Raw genomic sequence first — 21841 nt, 5'->3', positions numbered from 1 at the left:
CTCAGGTACCCAGCAATATACCTGGAAAGTTTCAATTAGATCGGACCAGAGGTTGTCGAGAAACAGCGGTCACAGACACACAGACACACAGACACAGATTGCTGGAATTTTAGATAGATGAACCATTTTGTTAACATGATGGCAGGATAGCCAATGGGTACACATGCTCGCTCTGAGCTATTTAGCCTGGGTTTGAATCCCAACCCAGCTATAAACTCTCATCCCGGTGCTTCACAGGCAGGGCGATTCATCAATGTGTACGCCGTATCTTGGATGGAGGTTAAACTGGGCGTGACATCTGCCATAATTCTTTAGTTGTTGCAATATCATTTCTCACAAGACATTCATGTATGTCGTGAGGCAGATAACAGCAATTTTTGAGAGGAATCGTGCAAATGATGATACAAGCATCAAATTTGGCACATTTGTTCTCCAGAGGATTCTAATCAAATCTGCCTGATTGGCCATTTGAAAATCAAATTTTGAAACATTTGAAAAAAAAAAAACTTCAAAAAAGTCAAGATCACGAATCAATGTTGGATGCTGGCTGAGATTGGTGAATGTTTCAGAAACATCATCAAAGACGTTCCAAGTCTGCCATGCAGTTTTCTTCCCTTTACCGCGGAAGGCAGACACGACGTCACATCCAGTGAACGCATGGAAATATGGGATCCCTCCAGCTTTCTCAGGCCCTATTGCAGAAACTACCTCATGGACTGGAATCCATCGCACCTTGGCTCCTTGGCCAAAGGCAATCCACATGTTCTCAAGACCTAGTTCCTGTAAGGATGGCAGTACAGATATTTCTATGACTAGTACGTCCGTGTCATTAGCCTTAATGATAATGGACTTGCTACCATCCGTCGTTGCATCCCTGGCGTGTACAAATGTTCGAGTGTCAGCTTCTTCATGACAACATGGAGACACAGCATCCAGTGACTTCCTTGTGTTGCTAATGGCATCTTCTCCTTTTGTGACAATGACTGTGCTTGTCATCTGTGCTTCACACATCTTTTCCGCAAGGAAGTGAAACAGCTCAGTCTTGTTGCTGTCATCTCGAAGAAAGCTTCTCCAGTTACTTGGGGTCTTATTGGTTCCTGCCACTCTTCTTCTGATTCCTTGCCACCTTTTCGACCTTGCCTCGGACTTCAGACTTGACTTCTTGTACACATCAAACACGATATCCACCCTCTCGTACCTGGCACCATAGGATTCCACCTTTGGGATAATGTCTTCTTTAGCATAGTCATCAAATATCTTTGAAGTGCGTGGAGGAAGAGCATTGATAAGTGCTGAGCCATCAATGATGACTGCATCTCCCCTTGGTTCTCTGTCTGGGATGTTCACTTGCGCTTCCAGAATTTCAGCCAGCTGTGACTTCAATTTTTTTTTTTTCAAATTTTTCCAAATTTGGATTTTCAAATGGTCAATCGGGCAGATTTCATCAGAAAGCCCTGCAGAACATAAATGCCAAATTTGATGCTTGTATCATAACTTGCACTATTTTTCTACTATCTACTACACTAATGACATCATACAGTAATCTTCAGTTCCTTATCGAGCTCACAATCGCTTCGAATTCAGATTTTCACCAAGATCGAATTTACACACACACACACACCTCTCAATCTTCTTCTTCTTCTTCTTCTTCTTCTTCTTCTTCTTTCGGCTGCTCCCGTTAGGGGTCGCCACAGCGGATCATCCGTATGATCCGCATAGTGATTTGGCACATGTTTTACGCCGGATGCCCTTCCTGACACAACCCTGGTCGCCTCTTACGACACAGGGATATGGTACACCTATTTTAACCGGGGTATACACCGGCCCAGTACACTGGTACTCATTTCGCCGACCTCGGAAGGATGACAGGCTGAGTCAACCCCCTGGTGTATTAATTCAGTGGCCCAACGGGGCTTGAACTCAGGACCTTTTGGATCCCAAGCCGCTGCCCTAATCACTGCGCCAACACACCAGGCTCTCACACACACCTCTCAATCTGGTCTTAAAACACTCTCAACGGCATCCGCCCTGCACTCTGAATAGATCGCAGCACAATGCTCGGGCTCTCTTTCAATACAAGCTTACATATACCCAGTTATTTGTGTCCACGCCAAAGATGCAACAGCATGTGAAGAGTCAGTCATCATCGTTTTTTCTCTGGAATCAGCGTGTGCACTTCGCCTCATCCAGTGTCTTCACAGTCTACGGTGACGACCAATCCGTATCTCCACTTTCCGTACTCATTCATTCCCACAAGCTTCACAGGTCACAATACACAACAGAGCACGTTTTATTCCAGTGAAATCTACTGGACTCGCACACGTTCCATTTCAACACTCACTCAGCACCACATGCAGATCAATGCAAATCAGTGAGCATACAAATCAGATATAAATACAAACATACAAGAGTTCCAGGTTGGAACATTAAACTTATGTCCTTAACACAAAACTCAACATTTCCAATCACATAGCATTCACAAATCCATCCAAAGAAAGAGGTAACTCCTTAATACAAAACTATCGAATTTACGAATCCTAAACACCTTCACACAATACAATGCAACAGTTTCACAGCAAGAAAACTTCCAGTGAGTACAATGAACAAACAGAAATCCAAAGAGGTAACTCAACAAACATTTATAACACTTATTCGTTCTCCCCCTTGGGGACTTAAACTTTTTAGCGAGCAGGGGAATTAACCCTCCCTTTGCGGAGGTGGGATTCCAACCACCTCCTTTTGGCCAGAGGGGATGGCCTTTCCCCTCTGCCTCTGCTGTACCGAGTACAGCACAGTGAGCCGAGTACTGAACTCGCTCAAGGTACGGCAGAGACTCTAACTCCCCGTTAAGAGATCCCTGATCTCTGTTCAGCCCCGTAGGCTGAAGCAGTCTCTAACCGCAGGATCCTCTCAGGCCTATCACTAAAGGTTCTCCTTTCTATACCTCTCCTATCAATGAAGTACCACTAGCTTGCTGTTATGCCAGATGATGCTGTTCCCAGTCCTGCCGGGGTTTAGGTCCCATCTGGGTCGCCAAAATGGTGGTGGAAAATAACTCAATTTCCACAAGTTGGATCAGCAATCAGCATACCAAAGGAGAATCTTTAATTTCGTATATACGGAGGAAGAACATTGAATGTTTGACTGAAACATTCGAATGGACTTCACTGAAACAAAAGCCCGAAGCAATTCTTCTTATACACAACTTGATATTCCAAAGAATGGGAGGGGAGACATTTGGCAACTCAACTACAGGGTTAGCTGATAAGCATTAGGCAAAAGAACTCAAACTGCAATACGTGTCAACTGGGTGAAAGAGAGAATGACATAATCATGGCAAAAGTTGCAGTGTTATCAACCAGGCCACACTGTTTCATTGTAAGGCATTCCTTTAATCAATATGTAGGTCAAAAGACTCTTGGGTAAAGGGAAACATAACTGACAGCCAATTCGACTATAGCATAAAAATTTAATTTATAAAGTACCAGCAACAATTATAATTGAGAGTACATTTATATAATTATTTTTCTTCGAAAAAAAACCAAGACCTCAAGATAATTGGAATGTCCTGCGATGAAGCTGAGTCGAGGGGCAATCACGTTCACATTACAGACAGGTTGGTGGTCTTTCTTTCTTATGCTGCCTCCTTTCTGGTCTGCTCTTTCCATGCTTTGTCCCATCCCCCCTCCCCCCATCCCCTCCAGGTTTGTGCAGGGAACACATCCATTTGCATCCTCCTTCTGGAGAAACCCCCAAAATCCAGAATCACTGCTCACCTCCACCTTTTCCTCTTTTTTTACCGCTTGTGGAAACAACTTCCACATTCTCTTTAATGTCGTCCTCCCTCGTAGGTCTTCAAGACAGCTGTTCACCGCCATTCCACCATGATATTTTCCACCATAAAGCACTCTCTCTTTCCAGGTCATTGTGATTATTTTTCCCCTCTCCCTCACCTCTTCTTTTTTGTTAGTTTTGGTTGGTTTGCTACTTTTGTGTTTCATCCCCCACTTTCACCTTGCTCTTCTTCCTACGTTTCATTCAACTTGTGTGCAGTTTCTTCACCCCATGTGTCCTTCTCTCCTCCCCTTCATCTCACTCTCATGTCGACTCTGCCGTTGTTGTTCCCCCCTTTCCATTTTATTGTGTTCCATTCTGCTCTAGGTTTTCTATGACCCTCTATCATGTATATCATGCCTGGTGTTGGCTTAATGGTTCGGGTGGCGGGCTTGGGTCCTGAGTTCAAATCCCACTCAGCTGTTGAATTAATACCAGGTGGGGTTAACTCGGCCTGTCATCCTTCCGAGGTCGGCAAAATGAGTGCCAGCATGCTGGTATACTGTGTCAGAGTGGCGACCCGTCCAGGATTGTGCCCAATCGCCAAGGAGACTGCTTAAGCAGCACCAACGCTCTGCACAGAGTATGATACCAATCTCCTCTTCTCCTCTATCATGTATACCAAATATATAGAAAACTTGGGCTATTTCGTCATGAGAACAAACGCAGATCCCATCAGAAGTGATGACGATCACACAACTCACCATTCAGCTGGTCGCTTTGCTCCTCTTCTAGACCAAAGGAGTTCACGTCCTCCATTTTTATCTGCAGAATCTCAGAAGATCCGTCCAGATCCTCAACCTTCATTTCACACCCGGGCACAGTCGGCTGTTCTGATTCCAGCTGCACACGACAGGAATCCTTCCAACGGCCAACTTGAGCGGACATGCTGGGTGAACCTTTATAAAGGCAATAAACACACCACACTTCCTGATGTTTGCTCCACTCTGAGTACCTTGATCCAAGATCGTAACTACATGTGAAATACCTTTACTTGAGACCTTATCCTCTGCCTCAATCAGTTATGGTACCTCAAACATTCACGACACACATCGGCGCACCGTGACACCTCCCTCCCACCCCCCAGAAAATGAAAATTGTACATATTTTGCAGGTACTTGAGACAGTACTGTAATTGTCTTACATGTTGGTGTTAATTTTGATTTGGCTACATATATATCATACAAAAGTTTAGATATTGATATAAAATCTAAGCCTGTTCAGCAACTTTAGAATGAAGACATTCAATGGTGAGAAGGCCTTCCACACAAGCACAGGGGATGTGTATGAAGGAGTATTTGTGCTCAAATGTAATCCATGCAGCACACACAGTGCGTGTTAATATTGTTGCGGTTTTCGCGCCCGCCGGCGTGCTGACGGCCACGTAACTCGAATCGCGGCACGTCGCCCACCGGACGGACAATCCAGTCGTGACCCTCTCGGACTAACGCCGGGAACCAGTCACGGGTGGACCTTTCGGTCTCACCGCGATCGAGCCAATCAGCCCCCGCGTGGGATAGGGTTGCTCGCCAAATTCGACCTACCTAAGTACCCACGCGGAGGGTAGACCGGGCGATCGCACCTCGCCGCAGGTCGACTTCGGACACGGGCCACTTGCCGACCCGTCTGCCGTACTATCAGAATAACCGAGCGGTGTTATCGTCGACCTCGACGGTTCGATTAATTATCGGGCGTATTCAGCCCACTACCAACCCTTTACGTGAAGCAAGATGAGGGTTCAATGGGGGAAAAGACGAAGCGAAGCGGGAGAATAGTTCAACAATAAAGCACATTTATTCGCGGCACACGGGAAGCACACAAATACAATTCCACCAAATGCACACAAAAAAAAGAAAACACAATTCCATTTACACAAAAGCAAATATAAAAGCGAAAACAATGCAGAGCTAATACCGACTACCGAGCACACGGCAACACTTATACAATTCTACTTCACAGACGGCGCCGACAACACATACCCAAAACCAAGGAAAGACTATCCCCAAGAACGCGGCGGGCCTGAGGCCGAGACCGGGTCGGGCCTACCCGTCTGGTGATGAGACGCGGAGCGGCGATGGCCCCGCAACCCGCGGGCCTCGTGGACGGTGTCTGGTAGGGGGTGGGAACGGGGCCCCCTTGGTCGCACTATCTCAGCGCGGGGAGAAACAGGAGGGGGGTTGCTGATGCTCGGGGTATAGAGGATCTTTATTATCCCTGGTGTGCGTCTCCACCTCGGCCAGGTCGCGCTGCCGGCCTCCCTCGGGCGTGCAGCTCCTGGCACCGACGCGAGCACCCCCTCGTCCGGCTCTCTTCAGCTTCTCCAGCCACTGCAGGCTTCGGGCTCCAGACTTCCACACTCGTCCCCTCCGTTCCGACTCCTTCTCGTTCTCGTTCTCCTTCTCTCCGTTCCGACTCCTTCTCGTTCTCGTTCTCTTTTTCTCCGTTCCGACTCCTTCTCGTTCTCGTTCTCTTTTTCTGACTGACGAACACCGTCCTTTTATCCCCCCCGTAACTTCGCCTTTGACCCCCTCCCTTTGACCTTTCACCTCGCTCCCCATTGGCCCGAGAAAAAGTGGGCGTGAAGGCTTTTTGATCCACAAATTTGCATATATCGATCGCCCTGGGGGCGGGGCCAATTCGCCCCTCGCTCACCGATTGGACGGCAAAAAGTGGGCGTGTGTCGTTTTTGATCCGTTTTTGAAGCACAAAATCCGTGATTTTGTACACGCTGTTCGACGCGCGTTCTGCATGAGTCCAACACCGGTACCCACAGCGGGGCAAGAACGGTGGCAATGCTACGGTTGCGAGGTGTGACGGGAAGGTCGTGGCGGTTGTGGTGAAGCGGCGTTGTGGTTGGTGGTTGATGTTGTGGCTGTGATCATGGCGGTTGGTCCAAAATAAAGATAGTAAAAGAAAAACGGCTATCCTGAAGAGTCGCAGCACGTATAAATGACATGTATTCCCACTAGACAACGGGTTTGGGCCTAACTACACATGCACTTACCGAGATACCTCACCTAAGGGACCTGAATGGTGGTTTGCGAATCTGGTAACGACAACACTACCCCCTTCCCTTTTTACAGACTCGTCCCGAGTCGTCAAATTTTCGTGTGCCATCATGTGTAGTTTTCCCCTAGTACACTTTACCTACGGATCCCTGAGTGCGACATTCATGGTATTCGTGTCCCCAAAATAAATAACCTGAGGGCTGCGTAACTATCTAAACAAACTCACTCATACGGACGACTTAAATAAAATTGCCGGCGCTAAGACATACATGCCGGGGGCGCACTCATATTTACAGTACATCTTACCTTAACTTACAAATTTTACACTAAACCATGGCCCAGGATCATTGACTCTGCAAAAAGAAAGCAGTTAGCAGGGAGCCAGGCTGCCCGCATGCAGTCTCTGGCTCAAAACAATGCAGGTGACAGGGAACGTGGCTGGCTGCTCACACGCAGTCCAAGGCCTTCCCTTTTGAACTGAACGCAGTGAACCACAACGGTGCATGGGCCGCACAACGCAGTCTCCGTGCCAGCTCAAGTGGCACACGCAATGAGCACAACGAATGGATGCATGAACACAAACACGGTGCACGGGCCGCCACTGCAGGCCCGTGTTGTAGCTGCCAACAGGGCAGTTCTTGCAGCTTGCAAACTGTTGCTTTCAGATCCTGGCGCACATGGAAACGAACAGGGGGGGGCAAGCAAAAATTGAACGGGGCTGGTGAACATGGGCAGTGGGCATGGCATGGCAAAGGCAGCAGGCAAACAAAGCCGGCAGAAGAAGGCCGCTGCAGGCAAACACAGCCGGCAGATGAACTGGCCGGCACAGGCCTTGACGCAAACACGGCCAGCCGATGGCACAGGCCTTGCAGCAAAACAACAGCTGCCGATGAAGTTGGCCGGCCTCCGCCTTGAAGCAAAACACGGCCAGCCGATGAAGTTGGCCAGCTCTTGCCGTTCAGTGGAGGTTGGTGGAGGGAGTGCGGTGGTGCTGGCCACTTGGAGGGCGGGCTCGGACCTACCTACCTGTCTCCCTCCCAACCTATCGCCTTTGCCTGTCACTGTACATACCCACTCCCTTAATTTGTCAAACCCCAATTTAGCCCCAACTTAATTTTTTTGTTGTTTTTATTTTTACTTCCCCTCTATAAATCGTCCCCTAACCCCCTTTATCGTCCTTGTTCAGCTAACCTATCCTGTCACCTAGCCTACTCCCAACCCCTACGTTCCCTTCCCGGAGGGGAATAAGGGAGAGCTAACGTCCTGTGTCGAGGCCCAACGAAGCCTCAGAATGGCCTCCCCAGAGTTCGGCGATCTTAACACCAAGTGGGTCCAGCGGCCCACAACGACAGCGAGGGGATGGATGGTGCGGAGGGGTACATCTCCTAATCTACCCTAACCATTTAACTGTTAAACTACCCCGGGGCTTTCAACAAGCGCCTCTCGCTTAAACTATTGGTTCTAACAACCCAGATTCCCGTCGCCTGTGTTGGTGTCCTCACAATTTCGGGCCTTGCCCCCCCCCATTTTCTCTCCGTGCCCTCACACGGTCTCATGGCTGGGACACGTGGCTCCCTTTGGCAGGCACGACCCTCTGCCGAATCTCCCGCTATGGCACCCCCGGGCACTACACTGCCTCCGAGCCTACCAGCTCCCTAACACCGGGGAGTGCCCCCCATGGCACCTCCCCTGAAACGCGCACACGTGGCAGGCCGGCTCTCCCGGGCCCCTTTCCGAGGGTCGCCCGTGCCCACAACACTGCGCACGCGGCTAATGGCGCGCGGGGCCCCCGCACCAAGCAGGCGCACCCGTGCCCACTACTCTATCAGGGCCCCCCCTGGGCCCGTGGCCTACCGCGGCCGACTAGCCTGGTGCCCGGGGTACCCACTCAGCGATACTCACCTTTCGCAGCCACGCTCCCAAGCCCGTCAACAGGGCTCCTGCACCCCTCCAAATGGGTCTCGAGCCTACTTTCCCACCAACAGCAAAACGACCTCCATTTTTCAATTTGACTAACCCAGCTAACTCACTTTACTCTGACCCCGGGGTCCCTTGGGCGGGAGTCACTCCTCCCCCCAATCACTCATCGCACCATGCATTCCCCATTCGCTCCACACACACAGACCCGCTGGCCACACTCACTCAACATGTACACGTACTCACCTCACAACTCACCAACACACACACCGCTGAACTCTGCCATCCTTCTAACTACATCCCCTAACTAACTCGTGCTCCCACGTCGTCCCTTAAACTATAGCACGTTCCTTTTTGACCTACGTAGCTAAGCTACGTCCCCTCTACACATTCACTGTCTGTCACTGTCTCCAAATCAATCATTTTATTTCCCAACCTAAAGCTCACTAAATCCCTCTACCTAATCCATTCCACGGACTCCATGAGGACTTACCCCTGCCCCATGAAGTCGGTCTAACTAAGCTAACCCTTCCCCCTAACTAGTTTCCATCCTGTGCCCCGGGTCAAGGGGGTCTTCCACCCCTTGCCCAGGAATCCTGTGTACCCGAAAGTGAGGCTTGCCTTTTTTTTTTTTTTTTCCATGCGCAGCACCTGCGCGGCAACTCAGAGCTCGCGCACCCTACACCCGCCCGTGACGTCATGCAGCTGCACGTGTTCCTCGTCCCTCCTTGGACGGCACCATCCGGCAGAGATACCCCTCCTGCCGGATTCCAACCACACGTGCAGCCATGACGTCACCGTGCGCAAAAAAAAAACACAAGCCCCACGTCTCGAGGGGTTCCCCACGCGAACACATGTGCTTTGCCCGTTGGAGCTTAACACACACGATCGCGTGGAGAACCCGTCCGGTCCAAATCCGTTTACCTGCCTAAACTTTGTCCGTCCGCGGGATCGGCAAATCCACCGCGTGCGTTTCCGGACTGGGACTTCACTCTCGCAAGCGAGCACGTGGCGGTCTCGTGCGTTGCACAGCACGAACCGCGTGCTCACTGCTGGGTGAACCCGGCACGGTCCACGAAATAGCTACAGCCGCTACTCGGCTTTCTCTCCTCTGTCGCCGTCTCCGTCGCCATTCAACCCACGCATACCTGCGTGTTACGACGCACACAGTCCACACCATCACATTCACACGGGGAGACGCGGCTGCGTGCTCCCGCATGCCAACCGACATCTCCCTCACATACCGCTCTCTCACACACACGGTCTCCCTGGCACACAGCGACCTTGCACACGGCCGTTCACTCACGCGTGCGGGGGCACTCACCCGCGGTGCCTCACTCGCACTCCGTGCCTCATCCACACACGCGGGGGCACTCAACCGCGGTGCCTCATCCACACACGGTGCCTCACCCACACACGCGGGGGCACCCACCCGCGGTGCCTCATCCATACACACGGCGACACTCACACACGCGGTCTCTTCCACACACGGTGCCTCACCCACACACGCGGGGGCACTAACCCGCGGTGCCTCACTCACACTCCGTGCCTCACCCACACACGCGGGGGCACTCACCCGCGGTGCCTCACTCATACAGGCCGTTTCACTCACACCCACGGCCTCTTCCACACACGGTCCCTCACCCACACACGCGGGGGCACTCACCCGCGGTGCCTCACCCACGCACGGCGTGCTGGGAAGCACGTACTCCGGCACCATCGCCACCACACCACTCACACACGGGGTCGCTTCCACACACGGGGACGCACTCACGCCTTGCACCACACACACAGGGACAACCACACTGGGGATTCGTGTCCCCACAAGGGTCTCCGGGGCCTCTATACCCCCCAAGCTCTCCGTGCACCTGTCCACAGCACTCGTCCCCTCAACCTCGCAGAACACGACCGAACTCACCTGGTCGTGACTCGCCTCAAGGGGGCATACTCCCTCCCCTCGTTCCTGGAGGAGGCCATCCAGGTGCTCGCACTGGGTCTCTACCCAGTCCGCCAGCTCACCCCCATTATCCTCCACTACCTCTGTGTGTGTGTGTGCGTCACTTACCCCGTCCAATTCACCCTCTGTCTCCCGTGTCTCTGCCAACTCTTCACCCTTTACCTCCCTTGTCTCAACTATTATTTCCTTTGTCACGGCCTTCATGCCCGCCTGCAGGCATCGGCCCATGTTCTGCGTCTCACCCCGCAGCTTTTTAGTTTCTTCCTTCATGTTTGCTTCCACTCCATTTATTTGCTTGTTCATTTCGTTTCTCATTTCATTCGTGTTTGTATCCATCTTTTCGTTCATGCCTTTCATTCCGTTTTTCATTTCATTTGTGTATGTATCCATCTTTTCGTTCATGCCTTTCATTCCGTTTTTCATTTCATTTGTGTATGTATCCATCTTTTCGTTCATTTGCTTGATCATGTTCGCTGTCATTTCCTCATACATTTTTGCAAGCATGGTGAATAGCTGGGCCATGTCGGGTGCGCTTGGGTGAGCCGTTTCGGCAGGGGTTGGGGAAGGGTTTTGGTGGAGAGGGGGGGGAGGTGTCATACACCGCGGCCGCTGCCGCACCCACCTCGGGCCCTGGGTTCAGTTGGGCGAGTCCGTGTTCCTGCACAATCAACATTTCCTGCTCGGGGACTCCATCCTGGACCATGGATTCTACATTACTACACATATACATTTCTAATACCCCCGGCTCCCGCTCGCCTTGAGACGCCATCTTGCTTCTCGTGAAGGGTTAATTTAGCTCGCTCGTAATTTGGAGGGAATCGGGGGTCGCTTCTCTCACCCCTGGACCGATTCCCGTGAATTTAGCCGGAGACAGGAGAGCCTGTTTTCCTGTTCTCCGTTACCAGTGCCGTGAGGAGGGCGATGAATTTGTATCCCACTCCTGACACCAGTGTTGCGGTTTTCGCGCCCGCCGGCGTGCTGACGGCCACGTAACTCGAATCGCGGCACGTCGCCCACCGGACGGACAATCCAGTCGTGACCCTCTCGGACTAACGCCGGAACCAGTCACGGGTGGACCTTCGGTCTCACCGCGATCGAGCCAATCAGCCCCCCGCGTGGGACAGGGTTGCTCGCCAAATTCGACCTACCTAAGTACCCACGCGGACGGGACACCGGGCGATCGCACCTCGCCGGAGGTCGACTTCGCACACGGGCCACTTAAGCGACCCGTTCCGTACTATCAGAATAACCGAGCGGTGTTATCGTCGACCTCGACGGTTCGATTAATTATCGGGCGTATTCAGCCCACTACCAACCCTTTACGTGAAGCAAGATGAGGGTTCAATGGGGGAAAAGACGAAGCGAAGCGGGAGAATAGTTCAACAATAAAGCACATTTATTCGCGGCACACGGGAAGCACACAAATACAATTCCACCAAATGCACACAAAAAAAAGAAAACACAATTCCATTTACACAAAAAGCAAATATAAAAGCGAAAACAATGCAGAGCTAATACCGACTACCGAGCACACGGCAACACTTATACAATTCTACTTCACAGACGGCGCCGACAACACATACCCAAAACCAAGGAAAGAATACCCTCAAGAATGAGGCGGGCCTGAGGCCGAGACCGGGTCGGGCCTACCCGTCTGGTGATGAGACGCGGAGCGGCGATGGCCCCGCAACCCGCGGGCCTCGTGGACGGTGTCTGGTAGGGGGTGGGAACGGGGCCCCCTTGGTCGCACTATCTCAGCGCGGGGGGAAACAGGAGGGGGTTGCTGATGCTCGGGGTATAGAGGATCTTTATTATCCCTGGTGTGCGTCTCCACCTCGGCCAGGTCGCGCTGCCGGCCTCCCTCGGGCGTGCAGCTCCTGGCACCGACGCGAGCACCCCCTCGTCCGGCTCTCTTCAGCTTCTCCAGCCACTGCAGGCTTCGGGCTCCAGACTTCCACACTCGTCCCCTCCGTTCCGACTCCTTCTCGTTCTCGTTCTCCTTCTCTCCGTTCCGACTCCTTCTCGTTCTCGTTCTCTTTTTCTCCGTTCCGACTCCTTCTCGTTCTCGTTCTCTTTTTCTGACTGACGAACACCGTCCTTTTATCCCCCCGCAATCTCGCCTTTGACCCCCTCCCTTTGACCTTTCACCTCGCTCCCCATTGGCCCGAGAAAAAGTGGGCGTGAAGGCTTTTGATCCACAAATTTGCATATATCGATCGCCCTGGGGGCGAGGCCACCCGCCCCTCGCTCACCGATTGGACGGCAAAAAGTGGGCGTGTGTCGTTTTTGATCCGTTTTTGAAGCACAAAATCCGTGATTTTGTACACGCTGTTCGACGCGCGTTCTGCATGAGTCCAACACCGGTACCCACAGCGGGGCAAGAACGGTGGCGATGCTACGGTTGCGAGGTGTGACGGGAAGGTCGTGGCGGTTGTGGTGAAGCGGCGTTGTGGTTGGTGGTTGATGTTGTGGCTGTGATCATGGCGGTTGGTCCAAAATAAAGATAGTAAAAGAAAAACGGCTATCCTGAAGAGTCGCAGCACGTATAAATGACATGTATTCCCACTAGACAACGGGTTTGGGCCTAACTACACATGCACTTACCGAGATACCTCACCTAAGGGACCTGAATGGTGGTTTGCGAATCTGGTAACCACAACAATATGTAGACAGATTCCCCATTTCACTAACTTTCAGGTAATAGATAAGGAACCCACTTTTAAGAACATCTGATGCCACTACAACATTCCTATGGAACATGTCCATGGGAATTCAGTTCAAGTTCATCAGACTGGCAAGTAGTGCTGGGTCACCTGCATTAATGATTTCAAGAAAGACCATTTGTATCATGAGATAGTTTGAACTCTGTAAGAAAGTTAATTTTCTTTTGAAATTCATCAAGTATATTTACACAGGAAAGAGGAAGACGAATCACAAATCCAAAAATTTCAAATGTTCAGCAACAGACGCATGGAAAGGATTGTGGGGTTCTAACATTTGCCTGGACACCGAAATGCTCCTCAGATCCCAAAACTTCTTTGTACACCTGCATACCCAGAAACCCTCAAATATCTTCTTGAAACAAACCAAAACATCCCTCAGGGATCTGCACATCATGGCCTATTGTGCGTCCAAGTACGTTTTCATCTGTCTATGTCACTGCTATAAATTACAAACAACAATGGCCCTTGTGATTTGTGAGGTACTCCATTCCTTATAACTTCTCAGTCTGATGTCCTCCCACGAGCAACCATCCTATTCTTACTTCCCCCAAGCCAGTTCTTGCTCCATTTAGCCACAATACTGAAGACTCTGCCAGATCAAACCCCGACTAACAGCCTATTATTTGGCAATTTATGAAATGCCTTCCGGAAGTCTAGGTATGCTACACCCACTGCTCTTGCTTCACCTACCCAATGAGCAATTGTCTTAGAGAATTCCAAGAATTATTAAAACGTGATTTTCCTTAAGCAAATCAATACCGGCTGTCTTAAATTAACTTGCAATGAGGCTCATCTGCTCCAATACCTTCCCCATGATGCAGAAATGTCAACTGTTCTCCAACGTTTCCATTGAGCCCCAACACAAGGATAAGTTATCCAAGAAACTTTGACACAGGAGACAACATGGCTCATCATGCATCTGCGATATCAACCCCACATTAATTCAATCTATTGACATCATTTCACTGAGAGGAACGGGTAGGAAAACAGCACAGAGACAAGAGTATGGTTAATAATGTGTTATATATTTCTAACATAGTGATTATGGGTTGGCAGGATCACCGAGAGTTAGGGGTCCCGATCCGGTCCGTTGCTTGGAGGCAACATAATGCCCACCAGACTCTCAGATATTTCCCAGGGCCGCTCTTGAAAATACAGTGGTACCTAACCGAACAGCTCATTCGCAACTGGAAGTACGCAATCTGCTGTACATTTTATTCTGATCTCCAGAAAAATTTGATCATGGGGAAAACAACACGAAAACTACACCGACACTCGGTAGGGGAGAGCGCATACCTCCACCAGGCCGATTCGTTTAAGTTTTTTATACCATTGATAGGCTGGATCTAGATTCGGACCTTAACCAAAAATCGAATCGGCTTGTTCTTATCACCTAACCAACTCATCCACCTAGTTTTGTCACCACAACTCATCCACAACTTTTTGAGATATCATGCCGTACATAGTTTTTGGTCCCATCTCTCAATGGTGAAGAATCACTAAAAATTCTCGTGTCCGGATCCAGATTTGAATATTCACCAAAATCTAATCAATTCTTCCTTGTCAAGCACCCAAATTCACAACCAAATTTCTCCCGAATCCATGCACAACTTTTTGAGATATCTTGCACACAAACAAACAAACAAACAAATGACAAAGATGTCATGCATGGCATGATACTTGCGAAATCCATCAAACAAATTTGACCTTAAAAATAATTGGTGGTTGAATTCAAATTTCAAGTCAATCGGATCAAAAATGATGATTTTCGAAATATGGCCTATGGTTGACCATTTGACCTTTAGTCCTCCAAAATAATTGGTGGTTGAATTCAATGACCTGAAATGTTAATCCTGTTCAGATTTCAAGTAAACTGGATAAAAATTGACAATTTTAGAAATGTGACAAAGTTGTTCACATTTGGTTGGCCTATGTTGACCTTTTGACCTCAAACCATTAGGCTTCTTGCTTATGATGAACTCTACCATGTGGTGAAGTTTCGTGAAGATCGGTTTAAATTTTTGACCTGAAGGTGATTGACATTACAAACAAACAGACAGAATAAGACCAACCAATACACTTTTTATTTACAAACACCAACTGAAAGTGCGTGTGCTTAATTTGTCATGGACATGCAAGTGTGGTGAAGAGAAGCAACACAGAACGCCATTCAAGCACAACCCACAAGAGGATTGAAAGTGAGTACCCTCCAAAAAGTAACTAGTGGAAGGTAAAAGTTAGAGAATTGAAGCCAGGCCTGATCTCCCAACAATCTCTTTTTGAGAAACATGTCAGGAAGTCGAAAGCTGCGACGATTGCTTCGTTTAAGATCATGCATACATTTGCAAAGAAGAATAATCCCTCCGAAGAGGGTGACGTAATTAAGGAAGCTCTGCTGGCAGCTTCCAAAACATTATTCCAAGATTTCAAAAAAAAGTTGGAAATTGTGTCTGCCATGAAAGATGTTCAGCTATCCAGAAACTCAGTTATAAGAACAGAAGCAAGGTTGAAAAATGTCACCTGTATACTTCAGCAGGATTTGATGCATTGTGAATTTTTTTAGCAAACGAGTTGACGAATCAAGAGATGTGTGTTGCATGGCTTGGTTGTGCATTTTTGTCACGGCTGATTTTGAGGACTGTTTTTGCTGCAAGTTGTACCACTAACTGAACTAAGATAGACATACAGACACGTGGTGACGAAAGGTATCGGGCTCATAAGCATTCCTTACAAAAGATCGGTGCCCCACTGCAAAAACCTGTGACAACTAGAGGGCTGCGATCGGAGATCGCTGATGGCTCCCGGTACAGCCAACTCGTCATATTAGCCAATTGGTAGCACTTCAAACTCTCAAAAAAAGTTGTTGTTTTTTTCTTCCAAAATGCAGGGCACCACGGACAACTACACAAAACACTTAATAATGCCTCCCTCCAGGAACCTTAATTTTTTTTTTAATGGAAAATTAAATAAACAAAAAAAAATAACAGGGAAATTAAATGTTTGAAAATGAAATTAAATAATTAAAAATTTGAAAAATAATGACAACTGAAAAACAACGAACTAAAAAAACTAAAATTTGGAGGGGGGATGGGGAATTGAAAGTTCGAAAGAATTAATTGTTTCAAAAAAAAAAAATGAAAATTAATTCTTCAAAAAGCAGGACATCACAGACAAGAAGACTTCCCTGCAGGAACCATAATTAAGCCTTCCTCTCGAGGATAGGGGAGGATTATAGCTATTGTATGGTGGGTTTGATCCTGGAATTAACACCCCCGATATTTAATGGTACCGCAAAGTTTCTTCGACCCTTAGGAGTACGAAACCACCGTTATTATTTTTAGCTTTTTGAAAAATTATTCAGGTAAGGTATTAGCATCGTGCGGTGTCCGTCAGTCATGTATGTGTCCATTTGTATGTAAACACTCGGATATTCTTCTCCAAAACTACACACACGATTTCGATGAAACTTGACCACATCCTTCATCACCTACGATGCTAAAACGAACACTCCTATTTTCACCTCACTTTAGGGAACTTCTGAGGATCAAGGCCGCCGGATGCCTTACAAATCCCTTTGAAATTGCATATCAAGTAGGTCAATTTAAAGGTCAAAGATCATTACGATTACAGGATCGATACTTTTGACTGATTCTAAAAAAAAAAATAAAAAAAAGCATTCACCCGATTTCGATGTAACCTGGTCGGAATCATCACGCATGGTGCTTTCACAAGTTCGTTCAAACCATCAGCTAATTTAAATATTTTGTGGGTCATCCACACCTACCAGTGGTTCCCTGGTTCTACAAGGTGAGCACAGAGGCATTGGCGCCATTTTGATTTTTGTTGCCCCTCCGACAAGGTCAGAGATGGGGCACATTAAAATAAGCTCCGTCCGACTAACCCATCATCTGTCCATGTACTTTTGTGTGCACGATATTTCAAAAACCATTGAACATTTCGCTTGTATATTGCAGATATATATTAACTCATGTCATTATCTCAACTTGATAAGATCATGGCTGTAATTGGCTGAATTATATTGCCATGTCAACCATCTCAGGAACATCACCGTCATGCCGAAGAAAAAAAAAAAAAAAAAAACATGGAGTCTGGAACACTGACGCTAAACATTACCTCGATGTGTTTCGACTTATGAGTAACTTACAAGTAACGTGTGTCGACGTGTGTCAACGATCGCGTAACGTTCCTACAACTTATGGCCAGCGTATGCGGAACATGCGAGTCATACGTAGAAAAATTTTGAGCATGTTAAAATTTGTCGACGAGCTCGGCGTACTACGACGTATCCCAGTGTGCTTCAGCGTGCTCTTAACGTATACAAAACTTACCCATAACATATTCGACGTGTGCCAGCTTTTTAGACAAATTTTTCATACGTCGGCATACGCTGGCTTAATCGTCAAGGTGTGGCAGCGGCTAAAGGAAGTCGAATTTACGGTGTATGTGCCAATACACCACAAAACAGTCATGTTTGGGTTGACAATATTTTCAGTTTTCAAAGCCTTACTCTGACATTTGTAAAAGCGCATATTTTTAATGGAGAAAAAAAAAATAGGGAGGCCCATGTGTGATTATTTTTCATATGCGCTTATAATCAAGCATATGCTTATTATCCAGTTTCGACTGTATGTGAGGTTGACATAAAAAATAATTTTGACCTTGACTTAATTTTTAAGATCATGAGCCAATTATATACATTTTAACATTTTTCACCAAAACTCGACTCAGGGTTGTCGGATCGGAACAGAAATACCCTCACTAGACACCACAGTAACATGTATTTATGCTTAATTTACATCATTACCCTCCGAGTTAAAAGTCAAGGTCGACTGGAGGTCTGAAAAAGAATATCATGTTACTTTTTGTCGTCATCACTTAATTTTGCCAATGCAGAATCTCAAAGGACCGCTCGTCCTTCCAATATGTTCTTCCATCGAAACAGTGTCCCTGCATTCAAGTTGTGCACCTGGTATTTCATTTGTGTCCTCGACCTACTTTGTTCGTATTGTGACCCAATGAACAAAAAACACCTTTTTATCACAACTTGAAATAATTTTTCCTCTGATTTTCATGTTGTTGAGTTTTATGGACAGATTGGAGATGGAGAAACATTTTATTAATTTAAACTCTATCCCGAAATGAACGAAGGTCGAGGTTCATATGCAGCGGAGGCGTCGGGGCCAATGCAACCCATGCAATTACACGGACCTCCGAGGAAACAAGGGTCCCCACATGATCGTGGTACAGAATCTTTCGAGATGGGCCTCAGAAGGTGGTGGTTTTGATAGTGGTTATGTTGGATCTCAATATGCTGACAGAATACATCAACTTGTGAGTGGTGTTAAACACAGCACAAGACAAACACTGCAACTCAAGGACAAAAATGTCACGTAATGAATGGGGGATGGGGGAGGGCTGGGTGGGGTGAGGGGTGGGGGTGGGGTGAGGGGTGGGGGTGAAGGTCAGGGGTGGGGGTGAAGGTCAGGGGTGGGGGTGAGGGGATGGGGTATGGAGTGGGGTGGGGTGGTAAGGGGTGGGGTGGGGTGTGGGTGAGGGGTGGGGTTGGGTGTGGGTGAGGGGTGGGGTTGGGTGTGGGTGAGGGGGTGGGTTGGGTGTGGGTGAGGGGTGGGGTTGGGTGTGGGTGAGGGGTGGGGTTGGGTGTGGGTGAGGGGTGGGGTTGGGTGTGGGTGAGGGGTGAGGTTGGGTGTGGGTGAGGGGTGGGGTTGGGTGTGGGTGAGGGTCAGGGGTGGGGTGGTGAGGGTCAGCGGGTGGGGTGGTGAGGGTCAGCGGGTGGGGTGGTGAGGGTCAGCGGGTGGGGTGAGGGTCAGGGGGTGGGGGTGAGGGTCAGGGGGTGGGGTGAGGGGTGAGGGTGACGGGGTGGGGGCAAACAAAGTGGATACAGTCCACGCTTTACCTTCTCACACGATTAAGTCCCCCGGCGAGTTAGGTTGAGATTGTTTAATTAACGACCCATTCCATCGGCCACAGACGTGCAGAAGATACACACAGCCACCAAAACGCGTATTTCAGTGAGACGACAGGGCCCCAGTGTGTCGTACGGGATCTCCAAATGACTACATCCGTTACTGGTCACGTGGTGGTCCGAAAAACATGGACGGCGCGGGTCACGTCACGTGGTACCCCTTGGTGATTGAAGACATCTCGTGAAGAAACATGTTATAATCTGTACCATTCGTTTAGTATTACTCACGAAGATGCTTAAAAATAACTAGAAACCTGCACAACATTTCCTCCACTCACAACTCGCTTTGGAAAATGTTTCTTTCGCTGTTCATGTTCCGGGAAAACGGATCCTCGCCGGACTCTTCTTCTTCTCTACTGCATTTTACAGTATATTCCATCTCTGGAATCCCTCTCGATCGTTATCTCATCCCCACTGACATGTATCACCAGAACATTTCTTCAAGCCGAGAATGTCACTGAAAATCATTCTCCACAAAAATATCCGACGGTGAAAAAAAGAATTGAGGGAAAAGGAGGTCTGACAAGCCAAGCTAGAAGATACACCCAGGTTGGGATTTTCAGGGTCAGGGTGCAGAAAGGTTGTTGTTGTTGTTTATTGTTACCCGTCTCGGGGTGTCCCCAGCTCAACGCTGTCCGTCATTCTCGGGATGTGTTCAGTCACCAAGTCATCCGATCCTCATCAACAGCTTTGAACGCACTGCTTAAGCCACTTGGCGAGCACTCGACAACCAACTTGGAAACTGAACACGTCCCTCCTGTTGAAATCCGACAAACCAAGTGATAAATGTGGGGAGAGGAAGAGTTTACAGAAATTAACTTTAATCGGGTGGGTGAGGAGAAGGAAAGTAAGAGTGTGAGGAGGAGAAGGAAAGGAAGAGTGTGAGGAGAAGAAGGGAAGGAAGAGTGTGAGGAGGAGAAGGAAAGGAAGAGTGTGAGGAGGAGAAGGAAAGGAAGAGTGTGAGGAGGAGAAGGAAAGGAAGAGTGTGAGGAGGAGAAGGAAAGGAAGAGTGTGAGGAGGAGAAGGAAAGGGAGAGTATGAGGAGAAGGAAAGGGAGAGTGTGAGGAGGAGAAGGGAAGGGAGAGTATGAGGAGGAGAAGGGAAGGGAGAGTGTGAGGAGGAGAAGGGAAGGGAGAGTATGAGGAGAAGGAAAGGGAGAGTGTGAGGAGGAGAAGGGAAGGGAGAGTATGAGGAAGAGAAGGAAAGGGAGAGTGTGAGGAGGAGAAGGGAAGGGAGAGTATGAGGAGAAGGAAAGGGAGAGTGTGAGGAGGAGAAGGGAAGGGAGAGTATGAGGAGGAGAAGGGAAGGGAGAGTATGAGGAAGAGAAGGAAAGGGAGAGTGTGAGGAGGAGAAGGGAAGCGAGAGTGTGAGGAGGAGAATGAAAGGGAGAGTGTGAGGAGAAGGAAAGGAAGAGTGTGAGGAGGAGAAGGGAAGGGAGAGTATGAGGAGAAGGAAAGGGAGAGTGTGAGGAGGAGAAGGGAAGGGAGAGTATGAGGAGGAGAAGGGAAGGGAGAGTATGAGGAAGAGAAGGAAAGGGAGAGTGTGAGGAGGAGAAGGGAAGGGAGAGTGTGAGGAGGAGAATGAAAGGGAGAGTGTGAGGAGGAGAAGGAAAGGAAGAGTGTGAGGAGGAGAAGGAAAGGAAGTGTGAGGAGGAGAAGGAAAGGAAGAGTGTGAGGAGGAGAAGGAAAGGAAGAGTGTGAGGAGGAGAAGGAAAGGAAGTGTGAGGAGGAGAAGGAAAGGAAGAGTGTGAGGAGGAGAAGGAAAGAAGAGTGTGAGGAGGAGAATGAAAGGGAGAGTGTGAGGAGGAGAAGGGAAGGAAGAGTGTGAGGAGGAGAAGGAAAGAAAGAGTGTGAGGAGGAGAAGGAAAGGAAGAGTGTGAGGAGGAGAAGGAAAGGGAGAGTATGAGGAGAAGGAAAGGGAGAGTGTGAGGAGGAGAAGGGAAGGGAGAGTATGAGGAGGAGAAGGGAAGGGAGAGTATGAGGAGGAGAAGGAAAGGGAGAGTGTGAGGAGGAGAAGGGAAGGGAGAGTATGAGGAGAAGGGAGAGTATGAGGAGGAGAAGGAAAGGGAGAGTGTGAGGAGGAGAAGGGAAGGGAGAGTGTGAGGAGGAGAATGAAAGGGAGAGTGTGAGGAGGAGAAGGGAAGGAAGAGTGTGAGGAGGAGAAGGAAAGGGAGAGTATGAGGAGGAGAAGGGAAGGGAGAGTGTGAGGAGGAGAAGGAAAGGGAGAGTATGAGGAGAAGGGAGAGGGTGAGGAGGAGAATGAAATGGAGAGGGTGAGGAGAAGGGAAGGGAGAGGGTGAGGAGGAGAATGAAAGGGAGAGGGTGAGGAGGAGAAGGAAATGGAGAGTGTGAGGAGGAGATTGGAAGGGAGAGTGTGAGGGAAAGAAGCGAATGAGATC

General features: G+C 48.9%; 1 protein-coding gene across 4 annotated transcripts in view; it reads right to left on the bottom strand.

The window, feature by feature from the left end:
* Positions 1 to 19846, bottom strand: part of LOC147009464 (uncharacterized) — a 36875-nt gene extending 17029 nt beyond the window's left edge. For 2 of the 4 annotated variants that reach the window (XM_085862007.1, XM_085862009.1), the window contains exons 1-2: positions 19722 to 19846; positions 4539 to 4733 (exon numbers count right to left, since the gene is read on the bottom strand). In XM_085862007.1, coding sequence (XP_085718133.1) covers positions 4539 to 4722 — 184 coding nt within the window. In that variant the 5' untranslated portion in view covers positions 4723 to 4733; positions 19722 to 19846. Of the gene's footprint in view, positions 1 to 4538; positions 4734 to 19374; positions 19680 to 19721 lie in introns of those variants that run through there. The other 2 variants (XM_085862008.1, XM_085862006.1) reach the window with 2 other exon arrangements.
* Positions 19847 to 21841: the final 1995 nt, after the last annotated feature.

This window comes from Eptatretus burgeri, chromosome 17 (assembly GCF_056783735.1).
Source record: "Eptatretus burgeri isolate ZD-2024b chromosome 17, Ebu_testis_v1, whole genome shotgun sequence".
NCBI classification, from domain to species: domain Eukaryota; kingdom Metazoa; phylum Chordata; class Myxini; order Myxiniformes; family Myxinidae; genus Eptatretus; species Eptatretus burgeri.
This window is presented reverse-complemented; position numbering and strand designations above follow the sequence as displayed.